Source organism: Mixia osmundae (genome assembly GCF_000708205.1).
Source record: "Mixia osmundae IAM 14324 unplaced genomic scaffold scaffold_15, whole genome shotgun sequence".
Classification (NCBI taxonomy): Eukaryota; Fungi; Basidiomycota; class Mixiomycetes; order Mixiales; family Mixiaceae; genus Mixia; species Mixia osmundae.
Window position 1 is genome coordinate 1 of NW_014575549.1, and position 21005 is coordinate 21005.

Genomic DNA, 21005 nt, shown 5'->3' on the forward strand with positions numbered 1-21005 from the left:
TCTCGGTTGTCAGAGGTGCGAATAGAACGCAAGAATCCAGCAACAAGCGGGGCATCGTCACCCTTACGTACAGCTCCGATCGTCTACCGCCAGAATCGCACTGCTCACTTTGCGCTCGTCGGCGCATCAAAGGCTGTGAACATCGCGACCTAGCGCAACATCAGATTGTGCGTGCACTGTCCCTACAGACAACTAGCACTCTGCGCCCGCGAGAAGACACGCCCCCGTCAGAGACGGCGGCGGCAGATACGATCATGGCCTCAGGCAGAGGCAGACGCGACCGGGCAGAGTCCAACATGCCAAGGCGTGCGCCTCGCTGGGCTGTTCACTCAGAAGACGTGAGACTGGCTCATGGCACGGACTACCAACCATCTGAAGACTGCGAGTGGAGGACGTTGATGATCAAGGGCCAGCCGATGACGCTGCGTGTGCTCCGGCTTGATCGACACGCTGCCTGTACATGCTCGTACAAGCCTGTACCTGGTCAGGACACCGTCTGGAAAACTGGCGTCATCTATGGCCTTACGGCGCCCTCANACGCCATGATCGAGGTGCGATCTTTGCGTCTGCTAGCGTGTACGCTGATGTCCTTTCTTCAGTGCACCAAGTGCATGAACAATGATTGCCCACGAGCAGTAAGAACCCACAAAAAGNGCGGCGGCATCCGAGACCGGTCGTATTGGATCACAGGCGACTTTCGTGCTCAGAAGCTCTTTTCAGTGGGCTCTGGCCTCGTATTCACGCACGAGATTCTGGACAGCTACCTGGCACATATGATCACCATGGCTACACCCTTCAGTGCCTTCCATGCCATGACATCGTTGTTGNACGAAGCATCGGATCCGATGGCCAAATTCGTGTCGGCCAAGACTTTTGCAAGCGCATTTCGGCGATACATGGCATTCAACGACATAGTGCGCAATATGAACGACATGAAGTGCAGCATCTGTGGCGACGATCCAGAGGTCGTCATTGTCGACGGATACGCCGCAGGATACGACAAGACGAGCGTGTCTGGTAATCTACGGGCGCCAACAAGGGCCGATCCGGGCATTGTCTTTCCGGACGTCAAGGCTCCGACGAAAGGCTTGCAATACGTCAGCGATTACCACCTACGCTTGAGACTCCTGACGGCCTTTGTCGGCCAAGTCAAGGACAAGGAAAAGGCCTTGCCGTCTGCAGACATGTTCCAAGAGGATCTCGCTCGCTTGTCGAGAGTGATCTGCCCTGAAGACCTGGCGAGGCGTCGACATCGAGAGCAAGCAACACTGAACGCGAGTCTGACGGTCTTACAGCGCTACCTCGAGTATCTGGCCGGCATGACGGAGCATCAGTGGCAAACCGACCTCGAGATTAGGCCACATCGTGACTTCATCATTCAATTGCTCGGCCCTGGCTCTATCCTTAGTTTCATCACGTCCGAAGCTGCCAAACGACTCGAAAAATGGTGCATAGCTGCGCGGAACAGGCCCCAGGAAATGCGGACAGATCAAGCCGTGCGATATCGAGAAGCTCTCGCGCAGCATCAGAGCTTCTTCGAGAAGGACTGTCCGGTGTTAGGCACGCTCTGTTCTATCTATGCGGCTAGTGGCAAGCGAGTGCTACCCTTCGAGCGCCTTCTGCACGACATATCCAAGCGGACGCTGTCTGCCTTTGAGATGCTCAAGAACGGTCGTGAGGCAGCTCCGCCGACGCCGGAAGCGTTTGCACCTATCGATTCCCTGCGTACTGGTTCAGTCTACGGCCAACAGTATCGCAAGAGGCCAACCTACAGCAGCCTANGACACGACCAGCGTAGTGACAGCAGCAAGAAGAATTCCGCAGCATCTAGACGAGTTGACAATAACGAAGCGTCTACAGAAGCGAACGATGGCGACCAGGACGCGTACGACGAAAGGCACTGCCAAAAGTTCTATGACGAATACAGGAAAGCAGGCTTGACTGGCGGCATGCTCCTGGTCTGGTGTAATCACCTTGTCTGCTACGGGTTCCACTTTATCGAGACATCGGAAGGCAGGAACGATATCTTCACGGCGCTTTACTGTTTCTTTCGCAGAGCGCCCAGAGTAGTCGTCTACGACTTTGCGTGTGCACTAGGGCCATACTGCATGCAACGCGAACCGGACTATTTCAAGAAGACCCTGTTCCTCATCGATGAACTGCATGCCAAGTCTCACACAAAGTGTACATCGAATGCTTTCGTCAGCAAGTACATGGCTCATCACAAGGAGGTTCGACACATCAACACGAGCGCCGCCGAGGTTGCAAATGCCTGTCTTAAGCGCATCCGAACATCGGTGTCATATTCAAACGAGCGCAATGCCATAGCCCTAGCAAGGATCTTTGTGCTGACATGGAACTGCCAGCGTCAGCGTCACAATGCGAACAACACGACTCGAGCGACCAGCCGCGCACGATGCAAGCCTCGGGCTACTTTCAAGCAATCGAATATCGTAGCCCTGTCTAAAGGGACCGTGCAAAGATTCCAACCTGGCAGCTCCGATGACGAAGCGGGCTGCTTCAGCGCGCAATCCTCAGAACATGCGAGCGCGAGCGACTCAGAGGAAGATACGCTTGTCGATGACCCTGTCGAAGAGGCTGCTCGACAAGAAGGAATGGTTGAGCGCAACCGCATCGAGCTCATGCAATTGAGCCGTACACCATCTCCGAACACATAAAGATACAAGAGAAGACCCCTCTCGCACGTCGAACCAGCGAGCGCTNCGGGAAGCCTGTCTCCTGGCAGACAAGCGTAAACTAAGATAGCGTAATCGAGCAATGAAAGGGAAGACTATTATGCAGAAGCTTCTGAGCCGTCCTGATCGTCCTGATCGTCCTGATCATCGCTGCTGGATTCGAGTCCAGGATGATCCGTCTGAGCTCGAGTCTGTGCAGACGCCAGGGCTGCACGCATCACCTTCAGTTGTCTCTGCAGAGCCCGGTACTTCGCCACAGAAACTGTGCCCTGTTCACCATTCACGGCGTCGTCGATCGGCTCGTCGTCCTCTAAGCGACGTTGCTCCTCCGTGTATATCTTGCGTTGGTTATAGCCGAATTCGAAGATCTTCTCTGCAGCGTTCAAGATTGCCTCTCGGACCTTTTCATCCTGCATGAGGTCAGCAGATGCGTGGACGTAGTTGATGCCGGTGTGGAGCTTTTTCGTTGCTGGACACCAGGCGGATTCTGCCATAGATGCCGCATTGTCTATCTTATCGCCTCGCGCTCCGAAAGTGACAAAGAATTGACCTGGCAATATCGCTTCTGTCTTGATGATCTGCATGGAACGCACGCCAGTATCAGCGCATACGTATGAGGCGCTATGAGGCGCAGAAGCCAAGATATTTACCATGCCCATGTCTTGGTATCTGCGGTAACAGAAATAGTTCTCCGCCTTCTTCTTCTTCTCCGTTTTAGTTTTGGGCCCCTTATAATAGTTTTGCATAGGCGTGAGCGCAGGCAAAAGACCAGTGTGCGATGCTATATTTGTAGACCCGCTCAATCCATCAGGAGCGCAGTAGCGGAGCAGCACTTGCTTCCATTTAGCTATACGCGAACGCAGCAAGCAATGAGCGAGTGCACGGGTAAGACGGTGCAGCCTCACATTGTTTGCCAGTCATGCTCATCACTATGCCTTGCTCGTCTCGCCAAAGTAGCTTGAAGTTGTTGCCTGCCGTCTTGTTGCCGTCAACAACCTTTTTGCGCTTTCGTGTTCCCTCGGCCTCTTCTCTGGCCTTTTCCGCTTCCTCGGCAGCAGCTTTATCCATCGTGGTCTTGACTAACTGCTGCTGCTTGATTGGATCCTTAATTACCGAAGCGTAGAGCTCTCNACGGTCAACAATGTGTCGCAAGAAGGCCTCACGCCAGGAAGAGGCAGGTGGCCTTTTCCCAGGCTGCTGAGATGAAGATGACGCCTGACCGTCTGCCTGGCTACCTGCAGATGGGACCCTTTGATCACCAGATACGCCGAAATTGCCTGAGCTAAGCGCAACAGGCCCGAGGCGAAGCAGCTCAGGATCGACCGGCACGTCGGTTCGTGTCGATTGACCCTGTCCAAGTCCATGCGGCCGGGCTTGCNGCGTAGATTGATCATCATCGGCACCGTCCATGCGATCAACAGACGTCGCACCGGCAGCATTTGGCCTAATGTGGGATGCTGGATCTGCCGGAAGGTTCGCGGCGGCGGCAGCGGCGGCAGCGACAGCGGCGGCGTGCTGCTGGCGGTAAGCCTAGATCGCCCAGAAGGATCAGCACTATTGTCCATGACATCATGACCTCATCATACCTGAAATTCTTCAGGCGGATCTGCTTCGAATTCGGTCATCCGACCTTCGGTTGCATAAGCCTGCACGGTTCCCAGCCATTCCGTGAACACTTGCAAGCGCTCCTCATCTAACGCTGTGTCAGATTGAAGACCCAGTGCTGCGCATAGTCTCTTTTCGATGACGCTGTGCTCCTGCAGCGTGCGTGCGACTATCTCGTCGTATAAAGACGCCAATAGCGCGTAGCGCTCCGGGCCTGACAGGTCGGCATTCGACGGTCGCGACATCTCTTCGCGCACCTGCGGAAGAGCATCAGGCCGCGTAGCGCTTGCTCCCTTCGCTCTGCCGCCTCTCTGAACAATGGCAGCTCGCTTAGGGACGTGTGCGACCGGTTCGAGGCCATCGAGGCCCCGCGCTCTCTTGCTGGCCTTGCGTACACGGCCGACCATGCTGGGTACGACTGCGACGTGTCTGACTGTTGTAGGCCTGTAGACGTCCTGTCAGTAGGCAGTACTGCTGGCTATCGAAGCAGTCGAGCCCGTCGAACGGCTGGGCATGCGCTGGGCTCACGCGACTTTCTTGCCCTAAGGGGAGCCCCCTCAGGCGCGATTTTCTGAGTGAAAATGCTTGTTCACGGTCTCCGCGTAACGTGACTGCGTCGACTTTCCGCGAGCTGGCGAGGCCCAGTCATCATCCAGCATGGACTGCCCTCACCTCGACAAGCTCGCTCTCCGTCCTCCCCGAGCTTCACAAGCAGTTCATCGGGAAGAGTGCACCCAATGCTTCGACAACCAGGCCCGTCCACCAGCATCTGAACATCGACCATTGCTTAGCAGGCTGACGGATGCAGGACGGACAAGAGGGCATCGATGTCTGCCTGACATGCTTCAACGGAGGCTGCCCGAGCTACACGAGCAACGAGCGACACCATGCTCAGACCCACTTTGACCGCAAGGGGTCTACACATGCTTTGGCCGTCAATATCAAACGCAGACGAAAGCCGCAGGCTGTCAAGGCAGCTGAGCTCGCTGTGATCGCATGCGCGAGATGCTGAACCTTCGAAAGCAGGCGGCAAGTGAGGAACAACCGCCCCTGAAGAAGCTGGCTATTCGAGAAGAAGCGCCAGAACACGAAAAATACTCGTTCGAAACGACGCTCAAATGCTACGCCTGTGCCCATCCTGGTGCCCCGATACAAGGCAATGTGCAGGTGAGAGTGTCCCAATATGGAGGAGCTTGTCGTCGCTCAACACTCCTGCGCGTGTAGACCGCACTCGTCGTCGCAAGCATACTCACTTCGATGTCGAGCGCGGCACAGTCTGAAGTAAAAGCGTGGGAGGAAGAGATCACGTCGTGCGCTCATACGAACAAGCTAGAGCAGGCTTCATCTCTGCGTCTGCAAGCAGCAGGTCAGCCCTCGTCTGTTCCAGGATGGCATTGCTGAGACAATCTCACTTCACCAGGCTTGGCGCACTGCTCGTCTTGCGAATTGACCGGCAATCTCTGGCTCTGTCTCACTTGTGGCGCTCTCAGCTGCGGTCGCAAGCAGTTCGGTGGCATAGGTGGAAATGGTCACGCTCTCGAGCATTTCGATGCCACAGGTCACCCCGTAGCTGTCAAGTTGGGCACCATCACGCCCGAAGGCGCAGCAGGCGAGTCCGTCTCCAAACGCTCAAGAGCCCTGCTGAAGCGATAGACCTTCGCTTCACAGATGTCTACTGCTACGCCTGCAACGACGCCAGGATCGATAACAGTCTGACTGGGCATCTCAAGCATTTCGGTATCTCTGTGCAAGAGCAGCAAAAGACAGAGAAGAGCATGACAGAGTTGGTCGGTCTTAGCTCATTCATTGGAGAGTGAGATCTGACGAGATGGCGAGCAGCAAGTAGAGCAGAATCTCAAGTTCGATTTTGCGATGACCGACGAAGCGGGCAATGAGCTCGAGCCGCTCTTCGGTCCCAGCCTCACAGGAATGCAGAATCTCGGCAATAGGTAAATTGACGATAACAGAAGCGGGTTCGCAGCTGAGAAGACACGGGCAGTTGCTATCTTGCATCGGTCATGCAGACGGTCTTCTCGCTCGATCAGTTCAGTCCTCGCTACGTGCTCAACTCTGGCAGTCATCCGCTGCTATGCACTTCAGACGATCCAGCGACCTGCTTCGAATGTCAGATGGGCAAACTTGCGGATGGCTTACTGTCCGGTCGATACGCGGTTCCTCGTGAGCCCGAACGGGACGCAACGACGCACACTTTTGCAGGAGCGGAGAGCGACGATAGCAAGAAGGATGGGCCGGTCTTCCAAGCAGGCATCAAACCAAGCATGTTCAAGGCCCTCGTCGGCAAGAACCACGCAGAATTCTCGACAATGCGACAACAAGATGCCGATGATTTCTTCCGGCATCTCATTGCGCAGATACAGACGAACAATAGAGGCATGCTCGGGCCAGACGGCTCTGCTGCTCGCGATCCGACTCGCTTCTTTCAGTTCCAGCTCGAACAAAAGTTGCAATGCGATGTCTGCAAGCGCGTGAAGTACCAGACCCAGACGCAGGAAGCCTTATCGCTGCCCGTCCGTATGCAGCCGAAACCGATGCAGGATGACAGTACGACACATAAGACACTAAATGCGACAGGCGCCCAAGTGACAACTGAATACGAACAAGTCACGCTCGAAGAATGTCTCGATAATGTCACTGCGCCTGACGAGCTGCAATTCACTTGTCCGGCCTGCCAAGCCTCTCGATCTGCAACGACCCAGACGCGGCTGGCTTCATTTCCTGATGTTCTAGTCTTACACGCTCAACGGTTCCAAATGGTCAACTGGGTTGCTCAGAAAGTACCCGTACCCATCAAAGTGCCCTTTGGAGAATTATCGCTCGATCGCTATCTCTCCTCGGGAAAGATCGCAGAAGAGGAAGAGCTTCCCAATGACGAAGTGGTACAGGCGACGGGTCCGATATTCAACAGTGATGCCATGGCTGCACTGGAAGGCATGGGCTTCCCTGCCATTCGCTGTCAGAGGGCTTTGCTTGCGACCGGCAATTCAGATGCGGAAGCGGCAATGAATTGGCTCTTCGCACACATGGAAGATCAGGGTGAGCTCAAACAGGCCATATACCTCCACGCGCTAATGTCGACAACAGACATCGATGCGCCCTTACCAGCGGTAGAGCCCCCATCTACTTCGGCAAGCGGAGGGCCGTCTGCAGATCTGATCGCTGGACTGGTCGACATGGGATTCGCGCCCAGTCAAGCTCGCAAGGCTCTACGATTGTCGAACAACAACTCGGAAGCAGCCGTTGGCTGGCTCTTTGAGAACACAGATGATCCGGGCGAGGACGAAACGCCAGTAGCACCTGGGGTTACGTCCACAGCCATCGAGCAAGCGGGTAATACAAACTTGCCCGCAAAGTATCGCTTGCACGCCTTCATCTCGCACAAAGGCCCATCAGTGCATTCGGGGCATTATGTCGCTCATATCTACAAAGCTGCGCAAGGCTGGGTGCTGTTTAACGATGAGAAGGCGAGTCTGGTGCCTTGTCTGCGATTTCAGGGCTGAACCTCCCTCAGGTTGTCAAAGCAGAATCGGGCATGCAGAGTGCCGAATCACTCTCACCGTTTGCATATGTCTATGTGTATGTGCGCTGTCAGGCATGATGCATATTCGCTTTCCAATCAAGTGACCATGCATCATAGACTTCGACTTTACTCTGCTGCAATTGACGCGGTTTCTGCACCAATCGCGGCTTTGCTCTGTCGCTACTGTAGCCAAATAGCAGCCTCGTCGCGTAAAAGGCGCAGCAACGCGCTCACTGCAGAGCTTGCTAGCCGAGATGAGCAAAGCTGTCGCGGGCCCATCGAGCATGCGGCAGCAGTCTGCATACAGCCAGCAGCCGGCACTCGCGCAAGAATCATCTGAACTCGGCCTATCGTCAGCGCAGCTCAAATTGCGCGAGAAACAGAAAGAGCTCGACGGCTTCCTCAAAGTAGAGCAGCAAAGCGCACAGGCAGGTCATCACTGAGCTAGCCTAGACCAGCTCACGAGGACCCTGCAGCTGGCGTTATATTTCGAAAAGATCGCAGGTCAGACAGAGCTGCTCCTTACGAGCGGCGAAAGTAGGCGCGAGCTGCTCAGTAGAGACTGATGCTCATGATGGCATGTAGCCGTCGCACAGGTAGCGAGTAATTGGGGCAACGTATTCCGGGCGACCAACCTAGCGCTAGGCGAGATTGCTGCTCAGGGTGCTATAGCTAAGCTGACAGTCAAAACAGCGTCGTTGGCGGCAAAGAGGAAAGAAGCTGGCGAGGGCGAGTCGCAGGAGGGCATTCTGCCGGAAGTGCTTGTGAGGATTCCGACAAGCGAGAACTGAGGACCACGATGTTCAAAACTGTTGTTGACAACACGCATAATCTGCATTAGTACTTGTATCCAGTGAAGGTCGTCGGCGGACGCGAACTTGTCGGCGGCGGGCTTGGCACTGCAGTTGCAGTCGGCCCTGCAGGCTGAACAGTCTTAGCCGCCATCCTCGCCCTTCGCTCTTCTCGCATCGCCGCGAGCTTCGATGCCCGTTCATCTTTGGCCGACGTAGCCGGGGCTGGCTTCGACGGCGGCGCGAGTGATACACTCTTCAAGCTTGAGACTGACGGGACCGGAGCCCTCGTTGGTGAGGTGACATTGCTCCATTCGTCGGTGGCTGACGTGAGTGACGGCGTGAGATTGAAGCTGTTGTTCGTCTTGATGCCAGGATCGGTTGCCCACGCGTCTGTAGCGCCATCGTCCACGATCGCTGGCGGGTCGCTCCAGTCGTTCGCGAAGTCGTCTGCAACATCTGGCTCTTCCTCTGCCGACGCTACGGATATTGGTCTCACTGACGCAGCCTGAGGTGCGCGCGTCTCGGAAGCTGTCATGACATCAGCATATTCCATTCGGAATGTACGGACATACCTAGTGCAGCTGCGAGGGCGGACGATGACTTGAGTGAAGCTCCCTTTAGCTTGAGCGTGCCTGATTTGGATGGCGAGCTATGAGGCGATGGTCGTGACAGCGAGCGGCTCACGCGTGGCGCTGCTGCTCTTGGGACTGGATCGAAAGAGCCCCAGTCGTCTTCTTCCGGCTCTTCATCGTCGACAGCTTGCCCGGGCTCTTCCCAATCACCGCGATCGCTTGTGGCATCGCTAGAGCTCATAGAAGCTGTGGCACTCAGTTGTTGCGCGCCCGGCACTAAGGGCGCGCCATTCGATGCAGCAGCCGCAGCAACCGTGCCAGAGTGACCATTGGTTGCTGCGGCAGGCACAGTGCCCATTACGATGGGCGTAGCCAGCTCCGTCGCAGAGAACTTGGCAGTGAGCGAAGTTAAAGCCCAACCTGCCAGCGCATTGGCTGCTCCCGTAGCGCTGGTGGCCATGCCAGGCGCACTCGTAGCTGCAGCTTTTTGTGCTTGCGTCGGTTGTTGTCCTGGTTCGGCCACGATGGCAGTGTCGGGCATGCTGGCAGCGAGAGATTGTGCGCGCTTGACGAAGGTATCCATCGCTTTGAACGCTTGATCTCTGACGAGCTTCTCTTTGTCGACGAGCGTGATGGACATAGCAGGTATCACCCTTCCTGCTAGGTCGTCCCGATCGAAGCATTCCACCGTAGCCATGAGCGCCATGAGACCTGCTATCCTCGCGTGGACGAACGGATCACGAACGGCTCTTGCAAACGCCGGTATGAGCACTTTGCGATTCGTGCTGAGTGAGAGATGCTTCGATAATCGGCCAAGCAGTATGCAAGTATTGGTGCGGATTCCAGGCTCTGGATCTTGCTGCGCCTTGGCAAGATGTCGCAGCAAATCGTTATTCAGGATTCTGTCAGAAAGCTGAAGACGGCGTTAGCTCAAGGTGAATTCGCGGATGCTTGCCACACCTTCGGCGCTATCAAGAGAACAGACTTGACAGTCGCTTCGCGTATCACAGGCACGAGATCAGCGAAGCCAGTCATCTGTTCGGATTGCTCAATTTCTTGCACAGCAAGAACGTGGCGAACTGACCAGGTTAGGCCAGACCTTGTCTGTTACCGTCTTTGCATCGAGAGCATCTGCAAATTGGGGTAGATTTTCGAGCAAGGCCATGCGCATAGCGCGGTCGGGACTACCGAACAGTCTGACGAGCGGTGTCAGGATTGAGACGGAGTATTCTTTCGGTGGTAAGCTCGTGCCAAGAGACACGACAAGCGGTAGCAGCGTAGGTCCACCCGGCCCATATTCCATCGCTTTGACGAGCGCTGGTAAGACTTTGTACTTGAGGAACTCGGGCGGCAAGGCAGCATGTGTCTCTTTGATCGTCTTGATCAGCACTGCCTTATCGCCCTCACTTGCGAGCGCAAAGCCTTCTAAGCCTTCTGTCAGTTTGACCAGCCGATTACTACTGAAGAAGCCAGTCCCCTGCGGCCCGTCAGAAGCCATGCCGATATTACAAAATGTCTCTACTGAGCCGCGAGAAGCTGGATTCGGATTTGCCAGCCTTCGCATAGCTGCATGGATGGCAGGCGGTATGTTGCCTCTGCTCGGCGGAAGTATCGGATTCGAATCGCTGTGGAAATTGACAGGCAGTGGGCCATTGAAGAGCACGTGAATAAGCAGATGAAGCTGGAATGCGTCTAATGCAGACACATTGCAGTCCCTCAAAGCCTCCCAGCCAGACCGCCGGGTCTCTGGACTGGCCCATTGTCCTGCGTTAGGCAACAAGCCGCCTTGGGAGTATATAACAGCGCCCTGAGGGTCTTTGGGCGAACTGAGCACTTCAAACCCGCCAAGCCGCCACTCGCCACTGGGCGTCGTCATGATCGAGCTTGGCCTCAAGTTGCCGTGCACAGAATGGCCAGACGTGTTAACGAACTTGACGGCGGTGACGACGCTCTTGAGTCCCCAGACTTTCCATTCACCCATCTTACTCGTGTCTATATTTCCCTCTTTGCCCACCCGGCGTGTGAGAGGCTCAATCTTTTCAGTGATGATGTAGATGGACGAGTCTGCTTCGGTGCCATCGAGGAATTTGAGCACGTCGGGGTGCCGTAGCGTTCGTAGCTTTCTCAACGCATTGCGTGCAAGTGGTAGTAATGCTCGCCTGTCTTGGCGGTTGGATGACGACGCGGAAGAGCTGAACACAAAGATGGACACCGGCGTAGCATCATCCTGTTCTCGATCACAATCAGCTCGGATTGGTAGCAGCCAGGCGCTGAGCTGACTCTTTTGAGGCCTTCGTGCAACGACCAAATTGTCTGCCCTTCATATTCGCTGTCTCGTTCACCTATCGAATACGCTGGCAGACCGGGCACGCCTGTGCCTTTGGCGAGCGCCGCCTGCGCCGCCGAGGACACATAGCTCAGCAGGTTCATTCGGGTGCGTGGCAATACGAGTCAGCGAGACGAACGCGACGCGCCAAAGCAGACAACGCTACTCGTACATTTGACAACAGAATGTATTGCCTCAGTCAGGCCACATAGATCAGTCTTGATATATAGGTCGCTTTCTAGGGGACGCCGATAGGTCTAGCACCGAGCGGCAGACCTCTGCTCCGTGTCCAGGCCTGATCCTCGTCGTACATTTGAGGCGTAGCAGGCAAAGATTGCGCGTGCGATGTAGTCGGCGGTTGTGGTAGCGGATGCGAGCCTCTGACGGGCGTGTCGAAGCTGATCGAACCTCGAAGTGGATTGCTTGTCCGACGTATGGATGACCGACGCGAAAGCGTAGCTGCGCGAGGCGGGCTGCTGTCGCTTGCTTGAGCATTTGGCCCCGGTAGATTAGGCGGACTGGAGCGAGGAGCTTCGACAGTATGAAAGCCTTCGGATCCGCCTGAAATACTGGAGATCCTCTTGCTTCTGGGTTGGCTCATGCCTGGCGAGGGTAAGATGGGCAACTCGGCAAAGATGGTCGCTTGGAAGAGTATCATCATTTGCAACGCGGCAGAATGCTGGTCAAGCCATCAGCACCCATTAGACCTATCTCAACAAGCGCTCACACGTTGGGCTGAGATCATGGCCATGCCATCGTCGTCACCGAATACTGCTGGAGAGAAGACGACTGCGAGTGCGCTGACGGACATGCGATTTTCGCTTTCGTACGCTGCCACCCTGTTCATGCGCTATCCATCAGCTGATGTTGAACGCAGCCTCGAGCAGGCTCACCTTGCGAGGTGCTGACAGAGCGCTTTCAGTGTGGCCTGGTGAGCCGGTGCGAGTCGTCTCAGTCGACTCGCGAGAGTGCCCGTGACGGCCATTGCCTCTTCCTCATTCGTAGGCATGCTGATCAGCTCGCGATCCGCGAGCGGCAAAGGAAAGAGCGGGGTAGGCAGCTGTCGTAGGTACAGCTTGAGCACGCCACAGATGGTGAAGACATCGTGCGCATTGGGGTCGAACTGGAACATTCTCTCATCTCTTTCGATCTCTAATACGACTTCTTGCACTTTCGATGAGCTGCCAGATACGCGATAGATGCCTTCTACGGACAGTCCGCGACAGTCTATCTCGGCGATACACCGCTGGACGACGATGGGAACGAGCAAGCCTGGATTGGCTGCAGCGTAGTCCGTCAAGCCGACGCCAAAGATGAGCGAAAGACATTTGCCGACAAAGTAATTCTCGTAGCAGACAGGCTCGCTGCCTACCAGATCCGCCGCAGTGTCGTCCGCATAGAGCCTGGCGTCTGCATCTGGGTCAATCTCGCGTACTCTCTGCTCGAGAACATCGCAAGTGGCAGATCGCGAGACGTTGATGGCCCGCTGGCTATATGCAAAATCGAGCCACTGGTGATGCAGCTCTTCGCCTAGCTCTCTGACTGTCTGCGTGAGAGAATCATGCGACGAGCGAAGTACACGGTCTCGGTTCAAACGAAGCGTCTCGAGCTGGAAGACGCCCTTGCGATACTCCCTGTCGGCTTCCTCTGCTTCTCGTTTGACTTTGACAGACTTGGTCAGCGAGCGCTGTAAATTGGACTCGGTTGCACTGGATCTGCGTTCGGTAGCAGCGACGTTCATGCGCTCCGCGTGACTGCCGAGCCTGTTCATCAGGGTTGTGAGTTGCTTTCCCGCCTTGAAGGAGGCATGAGAGTGAGCTGTTGGTGTCTGGGTCTCCTTCAGATTGCCTGTCGTACCCGAGATGACTTTTGTGTTGATGGTCGGCAGTCCATTCGCAGTAGCTAGCTCGTGAGAGACAGATCTGGGTCTAAACCCAAGCAACGGCGGCGAACGAGGCGGACTGACGCCCTGCTGGTCCGGATCTGCGCCCAACAAGCGCTTCCTAGTCTCTACAGCCTCTTCTTGCGCATTGTTGGCAAGGACAGCCTCGCAAGTATGTCTATAAGTAGCAGCGAGCCTCTGAACGACGTGGGTATATTCCGTTAGACTGGTCGCGCTGGCCTTGTCCTCCTCCTTGATCCGTCGTCGGATACGTTCCTTGCCATCGCGGAACAAGGTCATAGGTTCGACGAGCTGTCTCCGGATCTCGTCCGCCAAGAGAGCGTGGGCGCGGGCATCCTTAAGTGCGCTGTCTCTGAGGCTTTGCCAAGCTCGACGTATGGTCGTCTGCTTGCCCCGCTTGCCTACGGCCTCGTCCTGTCTGACGAGCTTGACGAGAGCCTCGCTGTGCTTCTCTTCGAGGACGGCTCGTGATCTGAGGAAGGTGAGGTACGAGTCGAGTTCGCCTTGTAGGTCGCCCAGGTGATCGAGTGAAGTCGAGGATTCCATTGGAACGGTCTGCTTTGTCCTGTGTCGGACGGAGGCAGGCTGTGACGGACTAGCAGTACTTCATCCTGCCAAGGAGGATGCACTGCTTTGCTCGCAGCTCGCAGTTCTGCCGCTCAGCCCGGCGCGCAGCACAGTCCACGACGACGACGGCGGCGGCGGCTCGCGACAGTCGCCATGCCAATTTGTCGCGCCACGACAGCGCCAATCGACGAGCCTCCCAGTGGCCTGCGATGGGCTTCGGACACAATCCACTCCCTCAGAATCTGGCGCTCGAGTGTAGACGAGCGAGCAAGACGCTTCAGAGCTTTGTCGGTACGATAGCCGCTCGTCCGCGGTAATTGGAGGCTGATTACATCATGACTATCGCTTTAATAGATGCCAGTCAAGGACTCGATGGCATCATCCCCACCGAGGTGCTACGAGCCGCAAGAGGCTTTGCGATATACTCCGGTCAGTGCCCTGACGACACGAGTGCTAGCACAATTGACTGAATGGCTGCAATGCCAGTCGTCAAGGCTGGATTCTTGGCCTCTGTACGAGCAGGCTCAGGACTCGTCATCGCTCGCTTGGCCAACGGTACATGGTCCGCTCCTTCAGCGATAGGCACCGGCGGCCTCGGATTCGGGGGCCAAGCGGGCGCAGAGCAAACAGATGTCATCCTCATCCTCAACTCGAAATCTGCCGTCGAGTCCTTCATGAGCGCCGGGTCAATCTCGATAGGAGGTAACATGTCCGTCGCTGTCGGACCTCTCGGCAGAAATGCAGAAGGGGCAGGCAATCTGAACACAAAAGGCAAGATCGCTGCCATCTACAGCTACTCAAAGACGCGCGGACTCTTTGGCGGTGTCAGCGTCGAGGGATCCGTCATTGTCGAACGCAGCGACTGCAACGGAAAGGCATACGGGACAGAAGTCAGCGCGAAGCAGTTGCTCTCGGGCAATATCGAGGTTCCACCCTTTGCCGAACAGCTTATCGCCACCATCACGCGACTGGCCGGTTCAAATCTCGACGGCAATTGGGTCGACGATTCTCCTAAGCGAGAAAAGGGCGATTATGCTTTCGGGGGCAAGTATCACTCCAGCAGTCAGGCAGGCTCGCGTTCGCCAGCAGCAAGTGGCTCATCAAAGAACCACTTCAACACCGCATTCCGCAATCTCAGTGATGACGAGGACGACGATGGCCGACCGGCCTTTCGATGGAAGAACTCTCAAACGAGCAATATCTCTGACGATGAAGATCCGTTCAAGGAGCCTTCTAGCTACGATCAGAAGAAGCAACGGGCCAGGGAACGAGGTGGCAGTCTGGGCTCCGCGAACCAGAAAGCGCGCTTCGATGCAGATGACGATCCATTTGCGGCCATCGGAGGCCAGACAGATACGACCAAAGTCATGGGCGTGGGTGGCCATCGAAGTGAGAGCGGTCGACGGTCGACAGTGACCGGCTCGCACAGTCGGCCTTCAGAGACTTCGCCCTTCAACGAACGCAACAGCCAGAGACCTTACAAAAGTCATACGAACAGTCCGAGAAGGGACAGATTTGACCAGCATAACGGACCTTCTCCTCTTCGCAGTCGCACGTACGAGAGCGCAGAGGACGACGAGGACGATCTCGTCAATAGAGATCAGATCAACTTCTCTGGCGAGCCCGTGGGCAGCCTGTCCTCGTACAACAATCGGAGACCTGGTGTACTTCGTCTGATATCGAATAGTATGAAGGGTGGCAAGTCAACACCGCCACTACCGGCGATTAACGACATGTACAACGACACGAGTCGGCGGAATCGAGACTCATTCGATGAGGATCTGCAAAGCTTCTCTCGTCGCTCGCCAAAGTCGACATCATCTCGATACAGCCAAGACACATCGAGGCTCGATTCGCCGCAATCGCCTGGCGACTCCTTCAATTTTGCTGGCCAGAAGACAAGGCAGACCGGTACTCATCTTGGTTCTGCCCGGTTGTCGCAGACGCTCAAGACCGACACAAAGACGCGCGAGACGCAGCCAGCGTACAAATCACTCATTGACATGTCCGACTCGAGTGACGATCTCGGCAAGGCTATTGCGCTATTCGACTACAACGGTCAGGTGAGTCAAATGTGAATCGCCTCACATCTAGCTAATACTGTGACAGGCTGGAGATCTCTCGTTCAAGCGCAACGATGTCATCACTATCGTCGCGCGGCCTGCCAACGAGGAGTGGTGGACGGGTTCGATCGGATCGCGCAAAGGCAGCTTTCCTGTAAATTACACTGAAGTACACGATCCTTGATTGCATCTATACTACGAAATTACAGGAGAGGCGAATGATACGAAGTGATACAATTCGGTAAGGCTCGAGAGGAGATGCAAGGCATGACGGGTCTGTTCGTCGACAAGCAGAGCTCAGGGTGGGAGAGTGACAGTGCTGCTCGAGCTGAAGCCCCCAAACATGTATGAGTGGCCTAGATGGCTGCGAGTTGCCCTATCGAAGCTTAACGTCTCTGTAATCTATAGATCGGCGAGACGGCGTGCTGCCTTCATAGGAGCGTGTGTGTTGTGTCAAGGCTGGCATGTGTTCAAGTCGAGCGATCAGAAGATCGTCTCGAGCAAGGCAGATGTGTGGTGCATTGGGGATCTCGAACGAGACCAAAGGCGCATCGATGACTGATGCTGTTTAATAGAATTGCATGCCAAATTGGCTGGCCTGAGATGGGAAAGCTCCCTCTGGCAAAGCGAATTGGGCGGTAAGGGTGTCCTGCTCGTGCGGGTTCTGAGCCAGGGCAAAGCCCGGCTCGACAGAGGTGACCGGGGCTGATTGTGCCTGGTAGTGTCCAGCAAAGGGGTTGGCGAAAGCAGCGAATGAAGCATGCGCATGCTCGAGCTCGGAAGGAACAGGAATGTACCTGAGCGCCTCGTCGATTTCGTCGACCTCGGATTTGATGCCAACGGATCCATAGGCCTGTGTGAGCATACGATCGATCGATGAGGCAGGTGAGGCATCGGCAGAAGATTGAGGCGAGCTTGTACTGTGCTCGGAACGAGGCGAAGGCGCGCTAGCAGACGATAGTGAGCGAGAAGATCGACCACTCGTGTCGCGACGCATGCTCGTCAGTTTGACGGTTGTGGGCAGGGGCTCAGCCGATTCGTGCACGGCGGCCAGATGGCGGCCTAGGTCGTGGCGACGCGAGAACGTCTTTGTGCACGACTTGACGGGGCAAGGGTAGGGCTTATTCCTGAAGTGTGTGCTCGACAAATGCGTCGTCATATTGTAACGACGTGAGAATGTCTGGTCACATCCCTCGAATGTGCATGGGTAGCGCCGTTCACCGTTGACCATGACGGCGTGTCCCGAGCTAGAGCTCCCGATCGAGCGTGAGCGTGCTGCTTTGCGATGACGAGCAGTAGATGTCGAGTCCCTGGATGAGGGCGATGAAGAGTCATGTTGAGACGAGGAGATTGAAGCAGCAGACGAGGCCGAAGAAGAGCTTTGCGTCGATTTAGTTGACCCCTTGCGCGAAAGGCCGCTCTCCTCGTCCAACATTTGGTAGTCGAAGGCAGGCTCATCGGCGAACGTGAGCCAGTCAGGCTTTACTTGATCAGCTGCTTCGCAGATCCTCATCAGTTCTTCGATTTCTTGCAGGCACAAATCGCGCTCACCCGATCTCTGAGCGCGCGGAACGGGCAGAACGGCCTGAGCAAGAGTCTGCATGGGTGGTTGAGGAGCGACGGGCGTGGCCGATTCGTCTTCCCAGGAAGCAAATGCGGCCTGAGCTGCATCAAGATAAGCGCCAGGCCTGATCGTGTCGATCGTCGGGCGCGGTCTGACGCTCTGATGAGGAAGGCTGATGTGCGAGTACGGGTAGGGGTACGCCGCCGCCGCCGCCGCCTCGTCTGGTTGTGAAGCGGACATGCCAAATGTAGCTTGTGAGAAAGCGAATGGGCTGTATTGTGACTCGATCGAAGCAGGCGAACGAGGCTGACCGACGAACGACTGAAAGGCAAACAGAGGCAGCTGCAAGACATGGCGATGGGAGCCAGGCGTCAGCCCTGTTGTCTCGTCATAACACTCGGCCGAGCATGCCAGTCTGCTGCCACTCACCTGGATCTCGGTCATTGTCACGCTGACGCTTGCCTTGGAGGTGTCCGGGGCCGTCTAGTCTCTCATCGAGGAAACGACTCTCGCGCCCTGCGAAGGAAGAAGGCGATTGACGAGATGCAGAGATTCAGCCCAGCGGACGGGACCAGCACCCGGTACGCCCGAGCGCGATCGCAAAAGCGGTGAATTTAAGCACAGCTTTTTGCTTGGCAATTTTTAGCTTAATCGTTTATCATCATCAAAGATTGAATCGCCGCGAGACCCTGTAATACAGCCTGCAGACGTGGGCGTCTCTCACAGCATCTGCCTATAGCGTTTACGAGAGACGCGCCCGTACAAGAGGACGCGAACAAAGACTCGATTTGGTCGAAGTCGCCCTCAGATTCTGCATAGCATTGCCTGATGAAATTGTGGCAGAGACGGCGGCATGTGCATGATTGCATGCTGGTGCCACAGTGGGCGAGATGCCATGGAACAAAGCACGAATGCTGCACGCGTTGCTCTATTCCAATGAGACTTGCTAGACTTGGGGCAATGTCGGCATATGCAGATGAGACTCAACGAATCTGATGCGTAGATAGCCTGATTCTCAGCAGATGAGACAGCGGATTCAGAGCTGATGAAGCTGGATGAATCTCTCACGCTCTCACGCGCGCTCGCCGTCGTCGCGACGGCGTGAAGTTCAGTGAAGCACTCGCGATGAGTGCACGCAACTCGCCAGCGCCTTCGCGTACGGCTGGCTCAATGGTCTCTGGCATATCGAACCAAGGCTATGAAGTCGGCGAGTCGTCTCCAGCTGCCAGCAATAACGTGCGCTCGCGTCAATCCAAACGCGATGAGGTCCGTCGTATGTACGTGCGAAAAGCGTCTGACTCAAAAGTGATATGCGCAGGCTATCAGGAAGAAGATCGAGACGGAGCTAGCGCGTAAACGTCCGTCCAATCGTAGAGCGGGATCGTCCAACATCCCTCAGCCATCGCAGACGAATGGCAATCGTCGTCGGGGCGGACAGGCAGGTTCTTCGCGTCGTGCGGCAGGCACAGTCTCTGCACTGCGACCATTGCCTGCTCTGACTGTTCCATCGACCATGAGCGTCGTGGATGCCTCGCAACTTTGCGCCGCCAAGCGCACGGATTGCGTTCTCGTCGTCGATGAGGAGGAGCACCTTTCTGGCATCTTTACAGCGAAGGACCTGGCATTCAGGGTACTTCAATAGCCACTACACCTGATGCAGCTGATCGTGTCCGGGCAGGTCATCGGCGACGGCCTGGATCCGCGTCATACACCCGTGTCAGCCATCATGACGAAGAACCCGATGGTCACTCGCGACACCACCTCAGCAACAGATGCGCTACAGACCATGGTCACTCGTGGCTTCCGTCATCTGGTAGCTTAGTCTTCTCACACGCGAGCAGGCAGCGGCTGATGCGGTCAAATAGCCCGTCTGTAATGAAGAGGGCGATGTGGTGGGACTGCTCGACATTACAAAGGTCTTTCACGAATCCCTCGAGAAGCTCGAACGCGCCTATGGCTCTTCGCAGAAGCTCTACACTGCACTGGAAGGTGTCCAGTCAGAATGGGGACCACAGGGCGCGCAGCAGGCATCTGGCCTCATGGCGTACGTCGAGGCGTTGCGTGACAAGATGTCATTTCCCGATATTGGCTCCATCCTTGATGTTCGTACTCGTGCTGCTACCATCGGCGTCAAGACGACTGTGCGCGATGCCGCTAAGATCATGCGCGAGAACAGAACGACTGCTGTCTGCGTGCTTGAAGGCGACGGATCTACGGGCAAGCTGGCGGGCATCTTCACGTCCAAAGACGTTGTCCTGCGCGTCATTGCTGCCGGACTGGATGCCAAGACGTGCTCTGTAGTACGTGTCATGACGCCCCATCCGGACACGGCTTCACCCTCGCTGAGTATTCAAGAAGCGCTACGCAAGATGCACGATGGTCACTATCTCAATCTACCCGTGCTCGATGACGCAGGCGCGCTTGTAGGCTGTGTCGATGTGCTGAAGTTGACATATGCTACGCTCGAGCAAGTCAATTCGATCGGCGCGGAAGACGGCGGCAGCGGAGGCGATGGAACGGATGGACCCCAATGGGCACGATTCTTCAATTCCTTTGGTGCTGGCTCAGTACAAGATGATAACGAGTCTGTCTTCTCAGACCCGCAAGGTAGGCTTGCGCTCGCATTTTGGGCACGTCAGCTTATGTGAACGTTGCGCACAGCTGCGTCTGAGCTGCATCCCAACGATTCTGCCTCGATGCTGCAAGATGACGATACATCGGAAGTCGGCCGTGGTGCCAATCATCACGCTTCTTCGATCGGTGGTCTCGCCGTGCCCGGCCCAGCGGTGGATGACGGCACGTACCTGTTCAAATTTGTTGCACCAGGCGGCACGACCCATCGCTTCCAAGCACGATACGATCAGCACGAGCTCATCCGGGACATCGTCGCGGGCAAGCTCGCATCGGATCCCTTCTTCACAGAGGCCGACGATGGCGTCCATCTCGATCCTTCAGAGTTTGCAATCTCCTACCACGACGATGATGGGGATATGGTGCTCATGACTAGCGATCGGGATGTTAAAGATGCAGTTTCGACAGCACGCAAATCTTCTAAAGACCGCGTTGTGCTCCATCTACGTGGGGGCAAGGCATGGGACGAGCAGCTCAAGAAGCGAGGCATATCACTCGAAGCTGCTGCGCCTGCACCTCCGAAGAAGATCAGCAAGTCCATCGTGGAATCTGACGAAGCAGATGACGAGGGAGAGAACTCGAGTCAGGTCGCACGCAAAGCAAGGCGTCGACGACAGCCAGACTCGGACGAGCTCGTCTTTGGTATGCCAAAGGACATGATCTTGCCTGCTGCGATTGGCTTCCTAGGCATCACCATCATCGGCGTCTTCGCTCTGAGCAGGTCAAAGTGAAGCTCTTTGACGCCT

General features: G+C 56.0%; 8 protein-coding genes across 8 annotated transcripts; 4 read left to right on the plus strand and 4 right to left on the minus strand.

Annotated features, from left to right (window-relative positions):
- On the plus strand, positions 1–2736 carry L969DRAFT_268981 (uncharacterized protein). Its single transcript, XM_014709391.1, has 2 exons — positions 1–2201; positions 2367–2736. The coding sequence occupies exons 1-2, from the start codon at positions 255–257 to the stop codon at positions 2676–2678; spliced, it is 2259 nt and encodes a 752-aa protein (XP_014564877.1). The 5' UTR covers positions 1–254; the 3' UTR covers positions 2679–2736.
- A 6-nt stretch (positions 2737–2742) lies between these two features.
- L969DRAFT_269034 (uncharacterized protein) lies at positions 2743–4870 on the minus strand. The gene is made up of 5 exons (XM_014709392.1): positions 4283–4870; positions 3602–4226; positions 3347–3543; positions 2918–3274; positions 2743–2846 (listed from the first exon to the last, which is right to left on the minus strand). The coding sequence occupies exons 1-5, from the start codon at positions 4706–4708 to the stop codon at positions 2841–2843; spliced, it is 1611 nt and encodes a 536-aa protein (XP_014564878.1). The 5' UTR covers positions 4709–4870; the 3' UTR covers positions 2743–2840.
- A 436-nt stretch (positions 4871–5306) lies between these two features.
- Positions 5307–8630, plus strand: L969DRAFT_97320 (uncharacterized protein; the record flags this gene model as incomplete). Its single annotated transcript, XM_014709393.1, has 12 exons — positions 5307–5468; positions 5526–5667; positions 5722–5910; positions 5970–6088; positions 6141–6250; positions 6301–7355; positions 7404–7783; positions 7831–7899; positions 8037–8267; positions 8316–8376; positions 8425–8484; positions 8533–8630. The coding sequence occupies 12 exons, from the start codon at positions 5307–5309 to the stop codon at positions 8628–8630; spliced, it is 2676 nt and encodes an 891-aa protein (XP_014564879.1).
- Positions 8631–8676: 46 nt separating this feature from the next.
- L969DRAFT_20330 (uncharacterized protein) lies at positions 8677–11635 on the minus strand (the record flags this gene model as incomplete). Its single annotated transcript, XM_014709375.1, has 5 exons — positions 8677–9161; positions 9206–10118; positions 10166–10240; positions 10290–11432; positions 11486–11635. 5 exons carry the CDS (start codon positions 11633–11635, stop codon positions 8677–8679), a joined length of 2766 nt encoding a protein of 921 aa, XP_014564861.1.
- Positions 11636–11693: 58 nt separating this feature from the next.
- Positions 11694–14135, minus strand: L969DRAFT_90967 (uncharacterized protein). The gene is made up of 3 exons (XM_014709394.1): positions 12425–14135; positions 12259–12370; positions 11694–12210 (listed from the first exon to the last, which is right to left on the minus strand). Exons 1-3 carry the CDS (start codon positions 13978–13980, stop codon positions 11770–11772), a joined length of 2109 nt encoding a protein of 702 aa, XP_014564880.1. The 5' UTR covers positions 13981–14135; the 3' UTR covers positions 11694–11769.
- Positions 14136–14166: 31 nt separating this feature from the next.
- L969DRAFT_105970 (uncharacterized protein) lies at positions 14167–16626 on the plus strand (the record flags this gene model as incomplete). The annotated part of the gene is made up of 6 exons (XM_014709395.1): positions 14167–14292; positions 14356–14430; positions 14488–16064; positions 16111–16218; positions 16311–16409; positions 16450–16626. The coding sequence occupies exons 1-6, from the start codon at positions 14211–14213 to the stop codon at positions 16624–16626; spliced, it is 2118 nt and encodes a 705-aa protein (XP_014564881.1). The 5' UTR covers positions 14167–14210.
- Positions 16224–18208, minus strand: L969DRAFT_90968 (uncharacterized protein). Its single transcript, XM_014709396.1, has 3 exons — positions 18058–18208; positions 17616–17970; positions 16224–17561 (listed from the first exon to the last, which is right to left on the minus strand). Exons 1-3 carry the CDS (start codon positions 18070–18072, stop codon positions 16633–16635), a joined length of 1299 nt encoding a protein of 432 aa, XP_014564882.1. The 5' UTR covers positions 18073–18208; the 3' UTR covers positions 16224–16632.
- A 545-nt stretch (positions 18209–18753) lies between these two features.
- Positions 18754–20990, plus strand: L969DRAFT_55107 (uncharacterized protein; the record flags this gene model as incomplete). Its single annotated transcript, XM_014709397.1, has 5 exons — positions 18754–18894; positions 18947–19258; positions 19307–19441; positions 19494–20235; positions 20290–20990. 5 exons carry the CDS (start codon positions 18754–18756, stop codon positions 20988–20990), a joined length of 2031 nt encoding a protein of 676 aa, XP_014564883.1.
- Between the last annotated feature and the right edge of the window lie 15 nt (positions 20991–21005).

Coding starts and splice junctions, on each gene's coding strand:
- L969DRAFT_90967 (XM_014709394.1), bottom strand. CDS start 13,980: ATGGAATCCTCGACTTCACTCGATCACCTGGGCGACCTACAAGGCGAA. Junction 12,371..12,424: donor CTCTGTCAGCACCTCGCAAG/GTGAGCCTGCTC, acceptor GCGCATGAACAG/GGTGGCAGCGTACGAAAGCG. Junction 12,211..12,258: donor CCATGATCTCAGCCCAACGT/GTGAGCGCTTGT, acceptor TGGCTTGACCAG/CATTCTGCCGCGTTGCAAAT.
- L969DRAFT_90968 (XM_014709396.1), bottom strand. Junction 17,562..17,615: donor TCCGCGCGCTCAGAGATCGG/GTGAGCGCGATT, acceptor GGATCTGCGAAG/CAGCTGATCAAGTAAAGCCT.